The 22,397-nt window shown below is 41.0% G+C and overlaps 1 protein-coding gene across 2 annotated transcripts in view; it reads right to left on the reverse strand.

Annotated features, from left to right (window-relative positions):
- ggt5b (gamma-glutamyltransferase 5b) overlaps nucleotides 1-5,264 on the reverse strand; it is a 45,852-nt gene extending 40,588 nt beyond the window's left edge. For both annotated transcript variants that reach the window (XM_017693612.1, XM_017693611.1), the window contains exon 1: nucleotides 5,003-5,264. In XM_017693612.1, coding sequence (XP_017549101.1) covers nucleotides 5,003-5,262 — 260 coding nt within the window. In that variant the 5' untranslated portion in view covers nucleotides 5,263-5,264. The remainder of the gene's footprint in view (nucleotides 1-5,002) is intronic.
- Nucleotides 5,265-22,397: the final 17,133 nt, after the last annotated feature.

A 22,397-nucleotide genomic window follows, 5' to 3' on the forward strand; every position in this document is an offset into this window, starting at 1 on the left:
TTTACATCAAGTTAAGACACCACCAGTTATTCCACAATATGTTCAAACACAGAATGTTGACTGTTTGCTTCTTTTTAAAGCTGGAATAACATTTCTTTTCCTGCAGTGAGCAGCTGTGTGCAGTAACGTTGCATTCAGGCTGATTTATTCAGTCAGAGACTACATAGCAGCATCCTTGCTGCCTCCTTATGTTTATTTTTCAATGCAAAGGGCTCTGAAAGGTGCAAAGTGGAGCCTAGAGACACCTGATGGGACAAGGAAATGCTGTGTTCACACCCTGGCATCATATTCAGGAAGAGACTCGCAAAAAAACAGACAAAGAAAAGTGACAGAATTTCCTGCATGCCTCCGATCTACAGAGAGGTAATTGTTCTTCTGCTGACCTTGTTAACTTTTCTTTTCACTTTATGAATCTACTGTTGACAATGCAACTGAATTATTTCAACAACTCGTAAACCTCCCAGGTCTGTCATTGTGTGTAAACATCCAAATACCTCTTAGCACATTTACTTTTGCTTTATATCAGCTGATATCAAGGGCTACAGATGCGAACAAAAACTAAATATTAAAAAATATAATAAATGTAGAAAATATTCTGAAACATTTAACATAATTCTTGTAGATTAAAGGGCCAGTATCCTACATTTTTCTTCTTTTTCTTGATGTTTGTTTGGTTTCATATATCAAAAATATTATTGTAAATATCTTGCTTAAATATGCAAGGCCTTCCCTGAAAACAACGCTTTCTAGATAGGAGCATATCTTGTTCTAAAACCTCTATATTCTATTCAGCATTGATAGTGCACGATCATAGATAGTCCATAGGCACTAATGTAACCCCATACCATCAAAGATGCAGGCTTTTGAACTGTGTGCTGATAACAAGCTGGATGGACCCCTTGAGTCTGCAGGACACGGCATCTGTGGTGTCCAAAAAGAATTACAAATTTTGATTAATCTGACTGCAGAACAGTTTTCCATTTTGCCTCAGTCCGTTTAACATGAGCCTTGGCCCAGAGAAGATGGCAGCATTTCTGGATCATGTTGACTGATGACTTCTTCTTTGCATGATACAGCTTTAACTTGCATTTGTGGATTAGACAGTGAACCATGCCTGTTTTTAATGCAGTGCCGCCTGAGAGCCTGAAGATTGCAAGTATTCAGTATTGACCAGTCTTGTCCCTTGTATACAGGGATTTCTCCAGATTCTCAGAATCTTTTGATGATGTTATGTATTGTAGATGGTGGGATGTCCAAACTCTTCGGAATTTTACATTGAGGAACATTTTTCTGAAGTTGATCCACAATTTTTAGACACAAGTTGCAAGCTGCTCTCGCTGTTTTTAATTAGTACCACTTACTTTTCCAGCCTTTTGTTGCCCCATCCCACCTTTTTTGAGATGCATTGCTGCCATCAAGTTCTAAATGAGTTTATTTTTCAAGAAATGTCTCACTTATTCACTTATTTTGTGAATAAAATACGGGTCTGTGAGATTTGCAAATCATTGCATTGATTTATTTACATTCTACACAGTGTTCCAAGTTTTTTGTAAGTGGGGTTGTATTATATGTAAACAAATCATTATGTAAATTATTACATTTACATGTTCTGACCTCTCGTTATCCCTTACAATTAAACAGACTGTGTCTTTAAGACTGATATGAGTAAACAAGCTTTGTTCTGATTTGTTTGTGGCTTTTTATTTGCCTCAGCAGCCTGGACTGAAACACAGCATAAATGTATGGGGCTAAATTGCTGTAGGCTGAATGGATGGGGCTAAACTGCTGTAGGCTGAATGGATGGGGCTAAACATCAGTGACTAAGGCAACGTGGCCGTCACGATGAGGGGTCAGAGAGAGTGCAACCGACTGGACAATGACCATGGGAACATGTGAGGGAAGATGAAGATGGCTCAGAGGTTGAGAAAACAGAGAGTGAAATGAAACTGACAGGCAGGATGGGGAGAGCAGGCCTAGCAGCAATGAGAGATGAAATTTGTATTTAATGGCAGTGGACTTTTCAGTGCTCGTAATTCATAATTTTGCTAGCTTAGTAGTAAAAATATTTCTCATTTGTTTTTTATAGCTGAGCGTAACGCGGAGCGATGTAGACAAACTAGACTTGACTTGACTTGAACAGAACAAAACAAAACATCCAACATCAAACAAAGATTCAAACAGGAGAGGGACATCAAACAAAGATCGATACAAGGACCAGCAAAGACAAAGCGCAAACACAGGGCTTAAGTAACAAAGGGAAAACGAGGGACAGGTGAAAACAATCAGGGGCGGAGTCACGAAACGAGGGGCAGGACTACAGATACCAAGACAAACACATGGACAGGACTGGGAGGGGCCAATCGTGACACTGAGGCACATTGCTAGGAGTTTGCCTACTTAAGTAAGAACAGAGAACATTGTAGATTCTAAATTTTAGTCCGTACCACTTTTTTTTTGTACATATCAGCACTTCAGTCAAAATTGATATTAAAAATTTTAACCATTAAAAAAAGAACAGTATTCATAATGGATAAATAAAATTTGCTCCTCAGACTCTTGAAGGACATTTTGAATTCACTGTTTTTGTAATGTCGCTCATACCATCACATTTACATATATCCGCCCATACAAAGACTTTACACACCCATCCAAAACACTTCACAAGAAACATGTGCTGAGAGGTCATGAGTGACTAAAGTGAATAAACAGAGTTGCTCTGTGTTATCAGAGAGATTGACTTATCCGTGCCAGCTTTAGCACAGCAAACAACAGGCTCAGATAGTCAGTTTGGCTTGATAAAGTCCTTTGCTGACTGCATGCCAAAGCTGGTCCGCCCGCGGACCACCCAGTTTACAGTCCTGCACATTAAAATCTTGTCAAACAGATTTTTGTGAAAATGCAATGATGTGCAGATCAATTAAACCCTATTTTTTCTTTGGAAGTAGTACAAAGACAACATATCATATGAGAAATGTTATTGTTTATGGAAAAATATCTGCCCATGTTGAATTTGATGCCAACAACACGTTCCAAAAAAGATGGGACGGGGCAACAAGGCTGGTAAAGTTGGCAACAGGTCAGTAACATGACTGGGTATAAAAGAACATCCCAGAGAGTCTGGGTCTTTCAGAAATGAAGATTAGTAGGGGTTCATCACTCTGTGAAAGACTGCACCATCAAGCAGTGCAACAATTCAAGAATAACATTTTTCAGTGTAAAATGTCAAAAAATAAAAATGTACATTGAGAGAAATTTTCCAAGAAACTTGTGTAAAAGTTTCCTGACTGAGGTGCGAGAAAAGCTGCTATAGCTGAGCTAAAGGTTAAAGCAGAGGAATGGGAGTCTGCATTTTTAGTCTAGACTAGAACATCAGCGCATATTAAGACTTATTTACAGCCAAGATGATAAATGGACATGAAAAGTTGTGGCTCCCATGGTGGTTTCATTTTTGTTGAAAGGACAAAATGTCTCTTCTGAACATTTGGGTTGCGACCCCTGAGCTAAGCCTCCTAGTAATGGATGATATTTCCTCTAGAAATAAGATTTTGCATATCATTGCATTCAGGTTTTGTTTACGTTTTGCACAACATCCCAACTTTTTGAAAATGGGGGTTGTATTAAATTATTTAAGAAACTAATTTGCAAAACATCATTATAGAAAGAAACGAAGGAAAAATCAGTGAATTGGACTGTTAGTGGAAAATGAGTGATGAAAAGTAGGATTTTTTTGAACACGCTAACATTGGGCTGCCAGCTTTGCTGTTAGCAGGCTGACAGAAACCCACTGTTCTCTTACTGTTTGGAAAGACAGATAACTCTGCATTAAAGTGATAGTTTTTCAAAAAACCTAATCCCGCCAGTCCCACTCCCTTCTTACGCCAAGTGTAGTCGGTCAGCAAAGACAGATTTGGTATATGAAGTTTGCTTCTTTAGTTTTAGCCCTGGAGCTACAGGGCTAATGGAAGCTTAAACCCAGTTAGCATGGTGCTAAGTATAACCCTAAATCATTCCATTAGTCTCAAAGTCGTTCAGTACCTCTAATATTCTTGACTATGTGGATTCTGACACTGTTCGACCCCCTGTTATCTATAAACACGGACACTTCACAACCTCAGCAGCTCTGTTCCTCTGTTTGAGTCTGCGCGCTCACTGTACAGCGCTGCAGGTGCTGCTTATGCACATCTGATAATCTCCAGAGATTACAGCTCAGATTATCACAGTGTGTTATCACACACCGTATGTTTGTGCTGCGCTGCTGACAAAACTTTCAGTAACAGTAGCTTTAATTACTGTACAAGATTTGACACACTTCCTGCTAAAAGACGTTTGAGCCGTGTCGATTTAAAGTGATTTATTATTCACTTACATTACAGAATCTGATACGTAATTATAAGACACAGGTGCTGAATAATTCATAGTAGATACTGAATAAATCAAGGTGGATACTGAATAATTCATAGTAGATACTGAATAAATCAAAGCGGATACTGAATAATTCATAGTAGATACTGAATAAATCAAAGCGGATACTGAATAATTCATAGTAGATACTGAATAAACCATAGTGGATGCTGAAAGATTCATAGCAGATCATTCATATTAGATAATGAATAATTTGTAAAATATACTGATTAATTTATAGCAGATATTGAATAATTTATAGTAGATACTAAATAATTCATATTAGATACTGAGTAATTAATAAAATGTACTGATTAATTCATAGTAGATACTGAATAATTCATAGTAGATACTGAATAATTCAGTGAAGACACTAAATAATTCATAGCAGATGTTGAGAGATTTACAGTAGTTATTGAATAACTAATAGCACTGGAATAATTATTATTAGATGCTGAATAACATGTACTAGTCACCAAATGATGTGTTTTTGTAATAAATGATTAATAAGTCTTAAGTTTGCTGAATGCATGAGGGGTTAATAAGTTGACAGGCTGGAGGCGTGAGGTGTGTGTGAGTGTGCAGGTGTGTTCAGTCTTACCTGCCGATGTTGGAACACATGAGTGAGTCGGCGGCGACGGCCCCGTGGGAGAATCTCCTCCCTGGACATTTAGAACGAGACACACACACAATGATCAACAGCACCGCCGCCACAGCCACGACCAAACCACAGCACACACACACCAGCCTGCGCCTCTCCTTCCCCATCCTCACACTGTCCCACACTACAATCAGTGCGCCATGCACAACGGCGGGGGTGGAAAAGCCTCCCTCACTGCTCCTCCTTAACTCCTCCCTCATTACTCCCTCACCCCACCACTTCTCCTTCTCTCCTGCTTACTTCTCACTCACTCCTCCCTCACTCATCCACTCCTTCATCACTCCTCCTCCACCACTGTCTCACTCCTCCTTCATTTCTCCTTCACTTCTCCCTCACTTCTCCCTCTCCCCTCCACTCTTCCTTCTGTCCTGCTTAGCTTCTCACTCAATCCACTCCTCCTCCTTTTCTTCTGCTTAACTTATCCCTCACTCCTCCTTCACTTCTTTACTCCTGCCTCACCCCTCTCTCACTCCTCCTTCAAACCTTCCTCATTCCCCCTTCACTCCTCCTTCACTACTCTCTCACTCCTCCTTCACTACTCCCTCACTTCTTCCTCACTCTTCTATCACTCTTCCTTCATTAACCATCACTCCTCCTTCACTCTTCTCTCTCCTCCTTCACTATTTCTACACTCCTCCTTTACTTCCTCCTTCCCTACTCCCTCACTCCTCCTTCACACCTTTTTCCATTCCTCCTTCACTCCTCCTTCGCTACTTCCTCACTTCTTCCTCACTCTTCTTTCAGTCTTCATTCCAGCCATCACTCCTCCTTCACTCCTCTCTCTCCTTCTTCACTCCTTCTCCACTCCTCCCTCACCTCCTCCTTCACTTTTTCCTCTTTCCTCCTATACTCTTCTTTCATTCCTCCCTCACTCCTCCTTCACTCCTCCCTTACTCCTCCTTCACTACTGCACTACATCTCCTTCACTCCTACTTCTCTTCTTCCTCACTCCTAAGTTTTCCTTAGTCCATTTTGACTCCTCCTTCACTCTTTCCTCATTCCTTCACTACTCCCTCACTCCTCCTTCACACCTTCCTCAGTCCTACTTCATTCTTCCCTCACTCCTCTCTCACTCCTTCCTCACTGTTCCTTCACTAGTTCCTCACTTCTCCTTCACTCGTCCCTCACTCCTTCACTCCTCTTTCAATCCTCTTTTACTCCTTTCCCATTACTTTCTCACTCCTCCTTCACACCTTCTTCATTCCTCCTTCACTCTTCCCTCACTCCTTCCTCTCTCTTCCTCCACCAGATCCTCATTCTTCTTCACTCCTCTCCTGACTCCTCCCTCACTATTCCCTTACTCCTTCACTCGTTTCTCACTTATGCTTCAACCTCCTTCACTCACAGTTATAGAGTTTGATGGCCACAGGCAAGAATGACTTCCTGTGGTGCTCTGTGGTGAATTTCGGTAGAATGAGTCTTGCCCTGAATGTGCTCCTGTGTCTCATCAATTTCATAAATTAACACAGCTGAATGTTTAAACCAGAAGTTAAGGGCTCTGTTTCCTAAAAGCTTTATAAAAGTAAGATCATCTTCAGCATCAAGATGCAATGCTTAAGAGTAAATCCAGTCCAGATCATTACAAATGTATCACTGACTTTTTCTCACAGCTGTCTTTAATGTCCCTTTAATGTGGTTCTTTGAATGGTTCTCTGTGTGATTCTCACATATGGTGATGTTTCTCTTGTTCTCACTAGCCTGACTCATAAAGTCCTGTGTAATTACCTGAAGAGCTGAATCAGTGCAACAGAGCAGGCAAAACACAATTTTGCGATGTCTGGAGAGCATTTCATCAAACAGGAATGTCTGAGAACTTCACAGGGCAGCTAGTATTAGAACACAGGCGAAGACCGTCCAGCAGGAATGAGCTCCTCACTCCTCATCTGACCATATTCAAAAATCCTGTTTGTGATGCAGCAAAGGAGAGCCAATAAACTGAATAGAGTCATTAGCATTAGCATTAGCATCATTGCGGAGCAAACTGCAGATGAAGGGCACAAAAGTGATTTTCTACACAGGAAACTGTCACAAGCTCTCTAAATGTCTGTGGTCTGTGGTCATTTACAGCTGCTCAAATTGATCTAACTAAGAAACCACTAGGAGCTTTCATTGCCTACCAAAATTGTTGTTCACAAGGGAGAAAAATGCAAGAAACAACTGAAAAATGCACATGACTCACGTCCACACCTCTGGCGTCTGCTGATAGATTTAAAACAGTAACTACAAGAAGCAGCAATAACACTTCAATTAAGATCAGCAGTTACACAAAAGACCACAGTGATCCTGCGTTTAATATATGCGGTAGATGGATGACAGCAAACTGGATGTTTCATTGTTTTCAATGGAGCTGCAGAAGCAGCATTCTACAGACGGAGCGGAGAGGTGGAGAGTGGAATGTTCTATTAAGAGTTCAATTTTCCCAACTTTTGCCATTAATCACAGTTTAATCACAGGAAGCAGTGGACACCAAACGTCTCATTGTTGAATTTTATATGAGCTCAATATTATACAACAACAGCAAGAGTACAGAGCGCCTCCTGCCTTTCTCCACCTTAAATAAGCAGCCTACAATGATAAAGCTGTCCCCTAATAATAAGCCATTTTTGCCGACACCACTGTCACCATGGCAGTGTTTCATGACTTCAAGCTGCCATCAGTCGCTGCGATATGGGGAGTGATATTTTTTCAATGCAATTATGTGAACACTGTACTTACAGTCTGACGCCAGACATAATAATAATAACTGAGATATTCACAGATCACCGGTTTGGTTCCGTCTCCCACAGAGAGTGGGATCAAGTAAAAATTATAGTGAGTGTTATCAACTTCAATTGGCCCAAACAAAGTAATGTACCCATGATAGAGAGGCACAGGAAAAATACAGAACATTCTAAGATGAGCTGACAGAATGACCGTTCTGATAAACAGAATCAGATGTTACACACTTTTATAACAGAAGGATCTCGTCTAACATCTGCTGTGATTTTCTGTTTATATCTTTCTTATGTAATATGGTCTAAATTAGTGCAGTACGAGCTTGTCTCCATCTTGTCCTCTGCTCTTTTCTTCTTGCTCTCCATCTGGACTTCTCGCATCATCAGAATCTCATGACTGCCAACAATGTGTAAATTTCAGCAAGCATGGCTCAGTGTTCTTGTACCTCCAAAAGTACATGTTCTGGGTGCTTCTATCTTTGCTTCAAGACCAAGGGAGCTCTAGAGGGGCATACCATCAGATAGGTGGGTGTTTGATATGATTTTGTGATTAATTTTTTTTTTCAAAATATCATAAAAAAAGTTTTAAGCATCAGGAAAATGCTAAAATGTTTGTAGCCACAAATGGTATACTGCCTGGATCTTTTAGAGAGATTTTAAAGTTCTGCTGATGGTTTTTAAAGCTCTAAATGACTGTAAAGCTCCAAAATAGCTGTCTGTTTATGATCTGCAGATCTGTAGACACTGATCTTCGGCAAACACCTTCAGTAAAATGCATAAAAAGTAGAAAGCCTCTTTTAATAAACATCTAAAAAACTCTTTAACTTCATGAAAACTTTATGTCTCTCTGGTGTTTCTCTGCATAATCTGGTCTGTTATTGTCTTATGTGATTTTAAATTAATGCAATATAATTGTTTAGCTTCATCTCCTGTCTGAAAAGCAATCTGAGCTGCTACCGCTTAAAAATTAGCCTAATTAATAAAGTTTATTATTATTATTGTTGTTGTTATAATTATTATTATTATTATTTATTTCTTATGTCACATGTTATGTTGATGCTGTGTAGAATATAAATAAAAATAGAACGCAATGATATGCAAATCATGTAAACCATATTTTTAAAGGAAAATATAATATATATAATGATATATAATACATGTATAATGTGGTATGACATTGTCTTGCTGAAGCAAGTCCTTCCCTGAAAAAACGTCTTGATGGCACCATATGTTGCCAAAACATGTGTCTATTGCTCAGCAATAATTCACAGGTGTCAAACAACTAACAATACAAATGTTAAAAAAAAGCCAATGAGGTCTGAAGCATAACTTACGCTAGCTCTTCATTTTGTTTTAGGGAGCAGACAGAGAGAAGCATCTCCAGCTCTAATAAATGAAAAAATAAATCATTGGTCAGTTCCACACAGAATGTAGACTGACTCACAAATCCACCAGTTCCACACAGTCACAGGCAGATGATGTGTATCTCATCCCCTCTTCATTGCCTCATAACTCCAGATGTGAGTCACATATGATCTTGTGATAAGATGGAATGGAAAGGGCGACTCTACACATTCAGGAAACATTTGAACTGACCAATGGACACTCAGGACATAACTAAGGAGTGACCCATCATCCTGGAAACCTTCTTCTTCATTCAGTCCACATCGGAGAGTCTTGTGAAATGGTGCGCAGAGAGTTTACAGCTGCTGAAGTTACTGCAGCAGATTTGTAAAGTAGTGATGAAGATAAACAAAGCATTTTGACATGAAACATATGAGTATCATGTTCTATGAAGAGGCTTTAAAGTAGAGTTTAAGAAGACATGAACAAATCGAGAGAATGAACTCAGATGGTTAAACAGGTTCAGTTTATTCATTGATGTTATCATGTAGGATTTAACACTTATGTTTCTATAATTTTCCATTTCAAATAATTCTGCAGAGATGAACAACGACTTACTATATTTTTCCTTTTGCAAAGAAAAACCACATATATTGTAAATAACTGAAATGATAAACTGATATACTCTAAATAACTGTCTGAGGAGATAAACCACGATAAACTGTAATTTCCCCTCTGCAAAGAAAAACCACAAAATACTGTAAATAACCATCTGCATCTTCTGGATGGCAGCATTTACAGACACTTCTCATAGTCCACCTTCTCTTTCATTTGTCCCGTTGGTGGAACTGGGGGGATTTGAACGAAAAGCAGTACAAGGAGAAGCATCTTCAACCTCATAAAAAGTCAAACATTGAGAGACATTTTACACAGTTTGCATGCGTGAGTTGCTGCAGATTAAACATATCAGCAAACCAGAGTGATTATAAATGTAAATAAGTCCGCTCATCTCCAAATTATTGATGTTCGTCTTTTTTTCTCTTTGCTATTTTGTTATCTGCATTGCTGTGTGTCCAGCAGTCTGCTCATCAGTCTTCAGCTTTAAAGGGTAAATTAGCAGTTCTACATTAACTCCAGTGTTTAACACCATTCATTGTGAAAACTCCGTTAGAACTGTGTCTTATAACGATTTTACAGCGAAGGAGGATTATTATGTTATTTTGCCTAGAAATCTAGTTCTGCTGTGGAGCCACAGCAGCTCTGCAGAAGTGGAACGATTATTCAGGCCTGATTTTTACTCCAAACAGAGTCAGAGTCACTGATGAGGAATTTGAGGCTAATGTGTTGCTGAAGTATAACAAGGAATCTGAATGTCATGTCTGTTCACACACCAATCAGGCATAACATTATGGCCACCTCCTTGTTTCAACACTCATTGTCTATTTTATCAGCTCCACTTACTGTATAGGTGCACTTTGTAGTTCTACAGTTACAGACTGTAGTCCATCTGTTTCTCTGCATACTTTGTTAGCCCCCTTTTACCCTGTTCTTCAGTGGTCAGGACCCCCATGGACCCTCACAGAGCAGGTACTATTTGGGTGGTGGGTCATTCTCAGCACTGCAGTAACACTGACGTGGTGGTGGACATTCAGAGTCTTTAATAAATTTCAGCAACTCTTTAGCCTCAAAATCCTCATCACTCATAATGTTATGTCTGATCAGTGTATCTTGCTGAAATTTTTAAATTGGAGCAGTTTTATTTCAATAGTTGACAGTGTTTTGCACAAAATTCTCAGGTTTCTATTCAGTTATTTTTGTTGATTTTTATTAGGAAAAACCTGGAATGATTGACTTTGCCTTTAGTCTAAATTCTTGTTAGATATCATGCCGTTGGGTGTGTAAGTCTGATTGTTGGTTGCACTTTTTGCTGATCTTTTTGTTTACTTGCAGTCTTTCAATTGTGTGTTTCTTTCTGGCACATGATTAAATTCAGTGTCAGTTGTTTGAAGTGTCAGGTGAAGATTCACAAATGTTCTGACAGTCGTGCTTTGAAAGCAGCTAAAAAGTAGCACCCTTCTTTTCAAAAAATAGCTAAAGAGTAGCCACCACTTTTTCTAGAAAAGTAGCTAAATTGTAGCTAGCTACGAATTTTGGGAAAGTAGCTGCAAAGTAGCTAACTACTAATTTTTTAGTAGCTATCCCAACCCTGGTTCAAAGACAGTGGTTTTCAGAAGCATTGTGGAACCCATGCAGTGATTTTCACTACAGAAACATGTCTGTTTTTAATGCAGTGCAGCCTGAAGGTCCAAAGACCACAGCCAGCCAGTACTGGTTTTCAGCCTTGTGTCTTGCAAACGTTTAATGATATTATGAGCTGTAGATGATAAAATCCCCAGGTTCTTTGCACTTCTCAACCAATCTGAGTATAAGGTCAGGACTAGCTGTTGTACAATACTCAGCAACTACATGGGCGGCAGTTCAAACAGGCTGAGTTATTCTGAAGTTGGAAAAGTGTTGCTCCAGGCCATTGGAAGAAACTGGCCACCACAGTGAGCATGTGGAAATATTCAGCAGATGAATACCTTGTAGCAGTCTTTTGCATTAATATCAGAATGTGATATATATAAAAAGCAGTTAAACCATTAAAACAGACCAGAATGACTGCAAAAGAACATGAAAAGATATGTGGACACTTTAGATGCATCCCCAGAAAACACTACGAGGAGAAGATTAGCTGCATTGGTGTTAGATCTTTCTTACCTACTGCTATAAGATGTCATGATTAGCCCCCCCAGTTCTGTACATGTGCTTGTGTTTACCTTCCAGTCCTGTCCATGTGCTTTTGTTTTCATTGGGTTCTTCCCGGTCCTGCCCATATTTTTTTAAACTCCGCCCTTGATAATTTTCGCCTGTGTCTCGTTAACCTGTATTCAAGCCTTGAGTTTTCCCCTGTGAGTTTGCTGATCTTTGTATTCTCTGGTTTCGTATTTTCGTGTAGTGTTTGGTAGTGTTTGTATTGTTTGCTTGTTTGCTGTTTGTTTATTCAGGCCTCCATGTGTTTTTTTCCGTTTTCCTTTTCGTTATGTCTGTTCCCCGATCTCTGTGTTGGCTCTCTGACCCTGGACTGTTTTGACCCTGACTATGGATTTGCCCTTAATAAATCTCGCTCATCTCAGCGTATGTGTCTGTCTCATCGCTCCCACACATTACATAAGGCTTTACAACAAGTCTCCTTACTTGAGATAAGACTATTTCCACATTTATGTGGCTCCATCTATACCAGAGAAGCTGAGTATTACGGTATCAGCAGTTATCCTGGACTGCTCACCAGACCCAACAGGGCTCAACAGGCTGGGAACAGTTACTGGTGCACAGTTCCATTTATTTATTTTTTGTGGAACTACTTTTTGCCAGAAGGTATTGTCGGTACATGCTAAATTGGAACTCTGTCATCGCTCCGCATTACAGGAGGATTATTTTACTTTTACCTAAAATCTAAATCTGCTGTGGAGCCACAACAATACAGTAAACGAGCAGCATGGAGCGTTAACCTCATGCTAATGCAAATCATGTAAATACATGCTAATGTCTCATGTAAATACAACAAATTTGTTTTATATGCTAAATAAATATGTAAATCTATCTATCTATCTATCTATCTATCTATCTATCTATCTATCTATCTATCTATCTATCTATCTATCTATCTATCTATCTATCTATCTCATTGTGAATAACATCAAAGCTGTGATGATGATCACAGCCATGATGTTTTTCGTGATAACACACATTTCACAGTTCTCTTGCTTAAATAAGCCTGATGTAATAAGCCTGGAATTTTGAGGGGTTAACTAAGTCTGAAGTAATGAGTGGGTGTTGACATGTTGCCTTTAATCTTACCCTTAATCATGCTCGGGACATTTACAGGAATTTGATGAGTGACTATTAACCCACCCTGAGAGAAAGACTGGCTCGTGTTTGTTTGGCAACAATAACAGAAATGAAAAAAAAAAAATCTTTTCATAATTGTTTCCATCTGTATCAACTACTCATTCATAAATACTCCCTTAGAAAAGACGTTTTTTCTGGGGTTCTTTACTAAAGACAGCGGTTCTGTATAGGTTCATGAACACTCAAAGATCCTTTTGCATGGTGAATTGATTCTTCAGAGTGTGTTGTAACTATAGCAGAATCCTTTTTGGTGCTATATAGAACCAACCTGAAGAGCAATCTTACCATGTAATGGATCATTTAGGCATGCAAAAGGTTCTTTGAGTGTTCTTGATTTTATATAGAACAGCTGCCTTTACTAAAGAACCATCTTTTTATATACATCCTCAATTTTATGTGGTCTAGTTGTTTGCATGTGTTACATTATCTGCATTTCTCTGTCCTTCTGAGCTCCCCTGTTTTCTAGCCTTGTTCCTCATTCTCAAAATTTCTTGTCTTGTTAGTTCCTTATGTTCCTGTTTGTGTTGCTCTGTGCTCGTCCTGTAGTTTACGGTCTTTACCTTTTGCCTGCTCTTTACAGTGAATAGGGGTGCACCTGGCACAAACGAATGCAGGATAAAGAGGGATTTTTATGTAGACAAACAGGTTCCATTAGAATGTGTCGCTTGTGTGCCCATAACAACGTCATCTGTGAACTTTCACAGCAGTCAGTCAGATGTTTGTCCAGATTTACCCTGAAGGCTGTTTTAATACCATAAAAGTAACTTTTTTATCATAAGTGTTTGTGATTAGTGAGCTGTACTGTATTCTCTCCAACATTATTATAATTTACATTTACATTTACAGCATTTAGCATACGCTCTTATATAGGAGCGACTTACAAGAAGTGGTTTGTCAATCTAGAGAAAATATCTTTGCTAGTTACCAATAGCTTAGAGAAAAAGACAGTCCTGAGCTCAGATACTGCTAGAAACAAATATGTCACTGCAGACGCCAAGAGAAAAAGAAACAGAGTTGTTGTGTGGTAACAGCATTTAGAAGCAGATAAACAGCTCACAGTGAGAGGCTAAACTATTTTAACCCTTTGCAGCCATAACAGCATCCCCTTTTCTGAGAAGACTCCTACAAGATTTTGGAGTGTGTCTGTGGGTATTTTTCCATTTATACTGAAGAGCTTTTGTGAGGTCAGACACTGATGTTGGACGAGAGGGTCTGGCTCACAATCTCTATTCTAGTTTATCCCAAAGGTGTTCGATAGGGTTGAGGTCAGGGCTCTGTGAAGGCCAGTCAAGTTCATCCAGATCAAACTCACCCAGCCATACCTTTATGGACCTTGCTTTGTGCACTGGGGCTCAGTAATGCTGGAACAGAGAAGGGCTTCCCCAAACTGTTGCCACAAAGCTAGAAGTTTAGAAAAGCTACACTTTTCCAAAATGTCTTGGTGAGCTGAAGCATTAAGATTTCCCTTCAATGGAACGGAGGAGTCTAGGCCAACCCCTGAAAAACACCCCCATAGCATTATCCCTCTTCCATGAAACTTTGGCACAATGCAGTCAGACAGGTAATGTTCTACTGGCCTTCGCCAAACCCTGTTTCTAGTAGTAATATGTGGCGTCAGGCACGTCTATTCTGGCTGGTTAAAATCACATGTTGATTTTATGCTGCTTGGTTCATTTGTTATCCCTCCTTTGACCGGGACTCTTATTCTGTTAGCTTTTAATCAGTAATGAAGTGAGATTGGTTCATCACTTTACTTTAGGGGGCACAAATATCATGAATTCATCTTGAGTCATCGGTATGCTTTGCTTTCTTTATAGTGAATTGAGAGTTGACACTGCCTAGTGTTGTATTTTTCTCACTCTGACACGCCTCAACCAGCACAACAGGAGCTTGTAAATTAGCAGTTCAATCAGATGTACTAGAATAGGGAAAGCACAAAAATGTGCATACAATTAAGGATTCTTATGACCCAAGGAGAAAGGCACTGCACTTTCCCTATCAATAATTAACTAATTTCTGAGTTCACTGGTAACTGTGGGATAAACCATTCCCTCATGAGGCTCTATGTATCAATATAGGAGTTAAAACCTGTCACATTATTAACATGAAAGATGAGTTAAAACTATGGCAAAATGAGAACTTGTTGCAAAATAAAGCATTAAATTTTATTAAACAGTCACTTGGTGGGAAGAAACAGACAAGGTAACATAAGAAACCAAAAGCAATAAACTCAAGACCTCACAGACAGAAACAGGCAAATACAAGGGCTGCTTACATATCATGATGACAAGATGATGAGAGGATGGAGCTACAAAAAAAACTGTTGACTTTGATAGGCATAATATGTCTGAGGGGGATCATGTGACAACAAACATTAATTAACACATGACTTCCTAATAAATTCAGGCACTGAATAAAGCCTTTATTACCTTCATCTTCATATATTAGTACATGCGTTAGCGGTTAAGTCTTGTGGTTGTTTATATACGACTTATTCATTTGTTCCTGATGAATGACTCATTATTTTCTGATTAGTCATTCATTAGTAAATGCCTTAATTACTGGCAGATCATGTGCCCTTAATGTAAAGTAATACAAAATCTTTAACTTGTTGTTTCAGTTATTACACTGTGCTCGGCTGGTTGCTCCATCTGACTGATTGTTAGAGCCGCCTGACTTTTCAGACTAATTTCAGATTAAACAGGTATCTACTTAGACACTCATAGAAATATTTGTCCGTCAATTTGAGTTTATACTCACATTTTTTCAAATAAATATACATTATTAAAACAATTCAACATTTCCATGGGTGTCCTGTTGTCAGACCACCTGACATGATAGACTGAACTGTTCTTATTACAAATAGAACATCACATATTTACACTTTGTCTGTTTTCTATCCAACTCTCCAGAATATTGTTGTCTCATAATGGTGCCTAGTCTTTGATTTTTTAATTATGGCAAAACCGTCTCTACAAATGAGACAGAGTGGTCTACCTACATTGAAAGTCAAAAGGTATTTGAGCACCAACCTCTGTTGATATCCCCTCCATTCACCATCCACTTTCATGTTTAGTGGAGTGGGTGGTTTGTTTAGTTGAGTGTTTATGTTGATTGAACTGCAGCTGAAACACAGCAAGTGTATTTGATAATGCGACCGGTGTAGTGGAATTGAAGTGTAATCACTGTCCCTTAGAATCGCAGGATTGAACGACTATAGACCCCGTTGCATTGACCTCTGTAGTCATGAAAGCCTTTGAGAGACTGGTGCTCTCTCATCTGAAGAACATCACAGATCCTCTGCTAGACCCCCTGCAGTTTGCATACTGGGCAAACAGGTTGGTGGACCACGCAGTAAACATGGGACGCCAGCTTATTCTTCAACAGCTTGAACACTCAGGAACGTATGCAAGAATTTTGTTCTTGGACTTCAGCTCAGCCTTTAATACAATCGTCCCAGCTACACAACAAACCACTCCAACTCAGCTTGCCAAGCCCCACCTGCCAGTGGATCACCAACTTCCTCACTGGCAGAGAGCAGCAGATGAAGTTGGGAAAGTTCACCTCAAACACTCAGATCATCAGTACAGTCACTCCACAGGGTTGTGTCCTCTCACCATTGCTCTTCTCACTGTACATGAATGACTGTACCTCCATGGACCCCTCAGTCAAAATCTTGAAGTATACAGACAACACTACAGTCATTGGTCTCATCTGAGATGGTGACGAGTGTGCTGCCTCACTATCAGTTATTTTGTTTGTTGTTAGCTCCCCCTGCTGGTAGATTTTATATCAGTGTTTGGATCATGTGTGTGTCTCTCGCTGATGACGTCATCAGTGGGCACCAAGGCAAAGAAGCTCAGGCCTTGTTCATCTGTCACCATCCTGACATCTGGGCATTTGAAGGCATCGTTGGTATGTTAATGTGGACTTTTGGTTCATCATTTCTGTAAATATAAGTGTATTGGCACCTGTTGTGTGGCATTGGTCAAGTTGAGAAATGAGGATAGTAAGTCATGTCAGCCTCATGTTCTGGCTAGCTTTAGCAGAGAAACTTACATGGCATATATTATATATATATATATTATTAGCTACATATGCATCCTGTACATCAAGAAATTCTTTACTGGTGTGATTTTTTGTTTATCTTTTCTGATTTAGACAACTTATTTATCGTATTAGTACACGACTGTTGACACTTTATTGGTTGTATGTTTTCCCTTTGTCAGTTTTACCCTACTGCCAGTTGCCACATTAAAGAGCATCGAGTTGCAATCATTGCTGTCTGCGTGGTAATTGGGGATGGAGTTATCTGCCTGTCAATTTATGCAAGGCGTGTGAAGAGGACAGGACAGTAAAACGTCGCTTTCTGGAGTACAACATTACGTCTTTTCCGAGATGTCAGACAAGGAAACGACAGGCGCTCAGTCATTACGGACAAGGTCTAAGGTCTCAGGTTCTTCTACATCCAAGCGGTCACGTAGCTCCACCACCAGTGCAGCTGCCGCACTGGCTCATGCTGAAGCAGAAGCTGCTAAAGCAGAGGCGGCATTTGCAGAAAAGGAAAGCCAACTCAAAATGGAACAAGCACGCTTTGAGGCATCCATAAAGGTAGAGACCATGCGCATAGAGGTGTCACTGGACACGCTTAAGTTGGAAAGGAAGGCTGCAGCTGCTTTGGCTAAAGCTGAAGCGTTAGAGGCAGCCATGGATGAGCAACTTAGTGAGAAACTTAGCTCCAAAATCGATCTACAAACCCATGATCCAATGCAGCGCACAAAAGCTTATGTAGAAGAGCATACAAAGCACACTACCTCTCAGTTTTCAGCACCCTCAGGGGCTGATGCTAACATTACTAATCGACCAGGCACTGTTCTACTGCATTCCTTCGAAGCTACTACACAGTCTCCTGGCCAAGCTGAAGAACCTAGTTGTGACCAACATCCTCAGGAGAGTGCTTCCTTGGCTGGAAGTCAACCAGGGTACACCAACGCTCATATATCACAAACTTCAGATAGAAAACCCCAGAAGCAGTGAAGTCCTAAAGAAGGCATGACCCATGTGGATTACAAAGTGACATTTAATGACCGAAATCAACCTCATTCTCCGCTTGAACAAAACACAGGACATAATCCTGCAGAGAGTCAAAGCATGTCACGCTTTGTCAGGTTTTTCGCAAGACGGGAACTTGTGTCGTCAGGGCTTCTTCAGTTCAATGATCATCCTGAGAGTTATAGGGCATGGAAAGCATCATTCCTGAATGCAATACGAGGTCTAAACCTTACAAATAGCGAAGAGATGGACCTTTTAGTGAAGTGGTTAGGTGCTGAGTCAGCTGAACACGTGAGAAGGATAAGAGCTGTGCACGTTCATCACCCACATAAAGGACTTACAATGGCTTGGGACAGGCTTGATGAGAGCTATGGGTCACCGGAGGTGATAGAGAATTCATTGTTCCAGAGAGTGGACAGTTTCCCTAAGATCTCTAACAAGGATCACAAAAGGCTACAAGAGCTAGGTGACTTGTTATTGGAGCTTGATGCTGCAAAATCTGATGGAGACCTACCAGGACTCGCCTACCTAGACACAGCCCGGGGTATCGACCCAGTTGTGCACAAGCTACCATATAATTTGCAAGAGAAATGGCTCGCACATGGCTCTAGGTTCAAGGAGGAGTATAAAGTGCCTTTCCCACCGTTTAGATACTTTGTGGATTTCATTTGTCAGCAGGCAAAGATGAGAAACGATCCCAGCTTCTCTTTGCTCCCAAGTGGTAACGACCCACCACTATTGGGAAAATCAGTCCCTAAGTACAGCGGTCAGAGGTCTTCAATCACGGTCCACAAGACTGAAGTGTCTCCTCATGTGCCTTTGGCTGACACAATGCACAGGAGTAAAGTGGATCCTGTAAAGCTATGCCCTGTACATAACAAACAACACCCTCTACCAAAGTGCCGAGGATTTAGGGAGAAGTCCATTGAGCACAGGAAAGCACTGTTAAAGCAACATGGTATCTGTTATAAGTGCTGTGCTTCATCAGCACATTTAGCCAAGAACTGTGACAGTAACATAAAATGTGCTGAATGTGGGAGTGATAGCCATGTCTCAGCCCTGCACCCAGGACCTGTTCCTTGGTCCTCAGAGTCCCAAACCCCAGCATCTGTGCATGGTGGGGAGAAAGGGAACAGTGGTGAAGAAGCTACCATCTCCTCAAGATGTACTCAAATCTGCGGGAGAGACCTCACTGGAAAGTCTTGCTCTAAGATTTGTCTCGTTAAGGTCTACCCTGCTTGCCAGCAGGAAAAAGCTATCCGGGTATATGCAATATTGGATGATCAAAGTAATCGTTCACTAGTGAGGTCTGAGTTCTTTGAGCTCTTCAACATCAAAGGTCAAGACTCTCCCTACTCCCTTAAGACATGTGCAGGTGTTGTAGAGACAGCAGGCAGAAGAGCACATGGGTTTCAAGTGGAGTCCATTGACGGACAGGTTGTTATCTCTCTACCGACACTAATAGAGTGTAACACCATTCCAAATAATCGCTCTGAGATTCCCACCCCAGATGCAGCACTGTACCATGCACACTTGCAGACTGTGGCACACAAGATCCCTAAGCTCGATCCTCAAGCTCCAATCATGATCCTGTTAGGCAGAGACATCATAAGGATCCATAAGGTACGGAAACAGATAAATGGGCCACATGACTCCCCCTATGCACAAAGACTGGACTTAGGGTGGGTAATTGTTGGTAATGTCTGTCTGGGAAATGTCCACAAGCCAGCCATTGTGAGCACCTACTATACCAACAATGGTCGCTGCTCTGTGTTTGAACCATGCCCCAATCGTTATGTAGTGAAGGAAAAGTGCCACAGCATAAAAGCCCCAGGTCTTCCTCAACCTGTCTATGTGGAAAGTCCCACTTGTGAGAACTACGGAGAGCACCTGGGATGTAATGTCTTTCAACAGACAAAGACTGATGATAAGAGGGGCCCTTCAGTCGAGGATGTACTCTTTCTGAGGATTATGGAACAGGGAGTGTATAAAGACACGGACGGCAGTTGGGTTGCCCCTCTACCATTTAGGGAGCACCGACCTGGTCTTCCCAACAACAGGTCACTAGCAGTCGACCGTCTGTTTGCACTACGCCGCTCCCTTAACAAGAAGCCTGAGATGAAGGAGCATTTCATCTCATTTATGGACAAGATATTTGAAAGTGGACATACAGAGATAACATCTCCCCTTGGGGAAAATGAAGAATGCTGGTACCTTCCTTCCTTTGGGGTTTACCACCCAAAGAAACCAGGTCAGATTCGGGTGGTTTTTGATTCAAGTGCTCACTAAAGTCTCACTAAATCAGGTCCTCTTGACCGGCCCGGACCTCAACAACAGTCTTCTTGGGGTACTTATCCGTTTCAGGAAAGACTCTGTTGCCATTACAGTGGACATACAACAGATGTTCCACTGTTTTGTTGTCAGGCCAGAAGACAGAAATTTCTTGAGATTCCTTTGGTATGAGGACAACAACCTGGAAAATGGCATCACAGAACATTGCATGAAAGTGCATGTGTTTGGTAATAGTCCATCACCAGCTGTGGCCATTTACTGTCTCAGACGATGAAAGGACCGACCGTTTTTGGTCCGTTCATGAAGAGGAACCAGAGAGTGGATCACCTGTCCTGTGGAAAGTCTCAGTTGCAGCGGGAGCGCTCGGTGCAGAAAGACAGAACCACTCTCGTAATCAATCAAAGAGTTTATTAAGTCTTCTGCACAAAGAAAGAAGGGCACTCCTTCTTTTATACAAACACGTCCTGCCCTGTTGCGTACAAGCAAACAGGGTGGACCCAAATAAGTTGTCTAACAGTCATGAAATGCTAAGCTGACACTCACGGACCACCGGAACTGCCCAAAGGAGGGGGGCTTCTGCTCTGTGTACGATAATCTTACCTACGAAAGAGAACAAATGGTTCTGGACAGAATGTTGTCCCGATAAGAGGAGCAAGTTGTTTGTGCAAACTGCCAAGGACAGTAGCTATGCTTGCTGCAAAGTCTGCTTAGAGCAGAGTTAGAGCAGAGTTAACTCTTTCAGACGAGCTGCTGAGGAAGGGGAGCGAGAGTTTGGCGATGAATCAAGGCAGTTTGTCGAACGTGATTTTTATGTTGATGACGGACTGAAGTCCCTACCCGCTCCAGAGATGGCCATAAACTTGCTCAAAAGAACGCAGAAGATGCTAGCTAGCTCCAACCTCAAGCTACATAAAATAGCCTCAAACAGCAGAGAGGTTATGGAAGCTTTCCCTATTGACGATCGTGCTGATCGTGCAAGGAACTCTGTGTCTTTTCGGACACTTCAGAGAAGGCAATAGCAGCAGTTGCCTATTTAAAGATCTCAGATGGAAAAGGGAACTGTCACACAGGCTTTATATTAGGCAAGGCGAGATTAGCTCCATGGCCAGAACAAACCATACCACAGTTAGAATTGTGTGCTGCTGTGATGGCCGTGGACTTGGCAGAGCTTATAACCAGTGAGATTGACGTCAAGTTTGATGCTGTCACCTTTTATACAGACAGCAAGGTAGTTTTAGGCTACATTTTCAATGAGAGGCAGAGATTTTATGTTTATGTCAACAATCGCATCCAGAGTATCAGAAGAGGAACACTACCTCAGCAATGGCATTATGTGTCCACCGAACACAACCCCGCCGACCATGCCACAAGGTTTGTCCCAGCTGCCCGTCTGAAAGACACCAACTGGCTTTCTGGGCCTGTGTTCTTATCTCAGCCAGAGAAAACTCCTCACAAACCATCTATCTTTGCACTACTGGACCCAGAACAGGATAAGGATATTCGTCCACAGGTGACAGTGTTCACCACCACCCATGAAGATCATCTGGGTACTCAGCACTTTGGACGTTTTTCTAACTGGAAAGTTCTGATTCGTGTCATATCTCGTTTGAGACACATTGCATGCCTCTTCAAGAAGACTTCGAAGAATCCTTCAGGAACCTGCAAAGGGTGGCATCATTGTAAGACACCCTCTACAGTGGAGGAACTGACCCAAAGCAGAAATGTCATCATTCAAGCTGTGCAGCAGGAAATGTATGCCAAAGAGATGCAGTGCATCAGGGACCAAAAAGACCTCCCCAAGGACAGTCCTCTGCGAAGGTTAGACCCATTTATTGATGAGGATAACCTATTAAGAGTTGGAGGACGCATACAGGAATCTCAGTTGGGTCATGAAGAGAAAAGACCACTGATCATTCCAAAACAGCATCATGTTGCATCCCTCCTTGTGCGGCATTACCATGTTGAGTCACAACATCAAGGAC

The sequence above is a fragment of the Pygocentrus nattereri genome, chromosome 18, assembly GCF_015220715.1.
Source record: "Pygocentrus nattereri isolate fPygNat1 chromosome 18, fPygNat1.pri, whole genome shotgun sequence".
In the NCBI taxonomy this organism is placed as follows: Eukaryota; Metazoa; Chordata; class Actinopteri; order Characiformes; family Serrasalmidae; genus Pygocentrus; species Pygocentrus nattereri.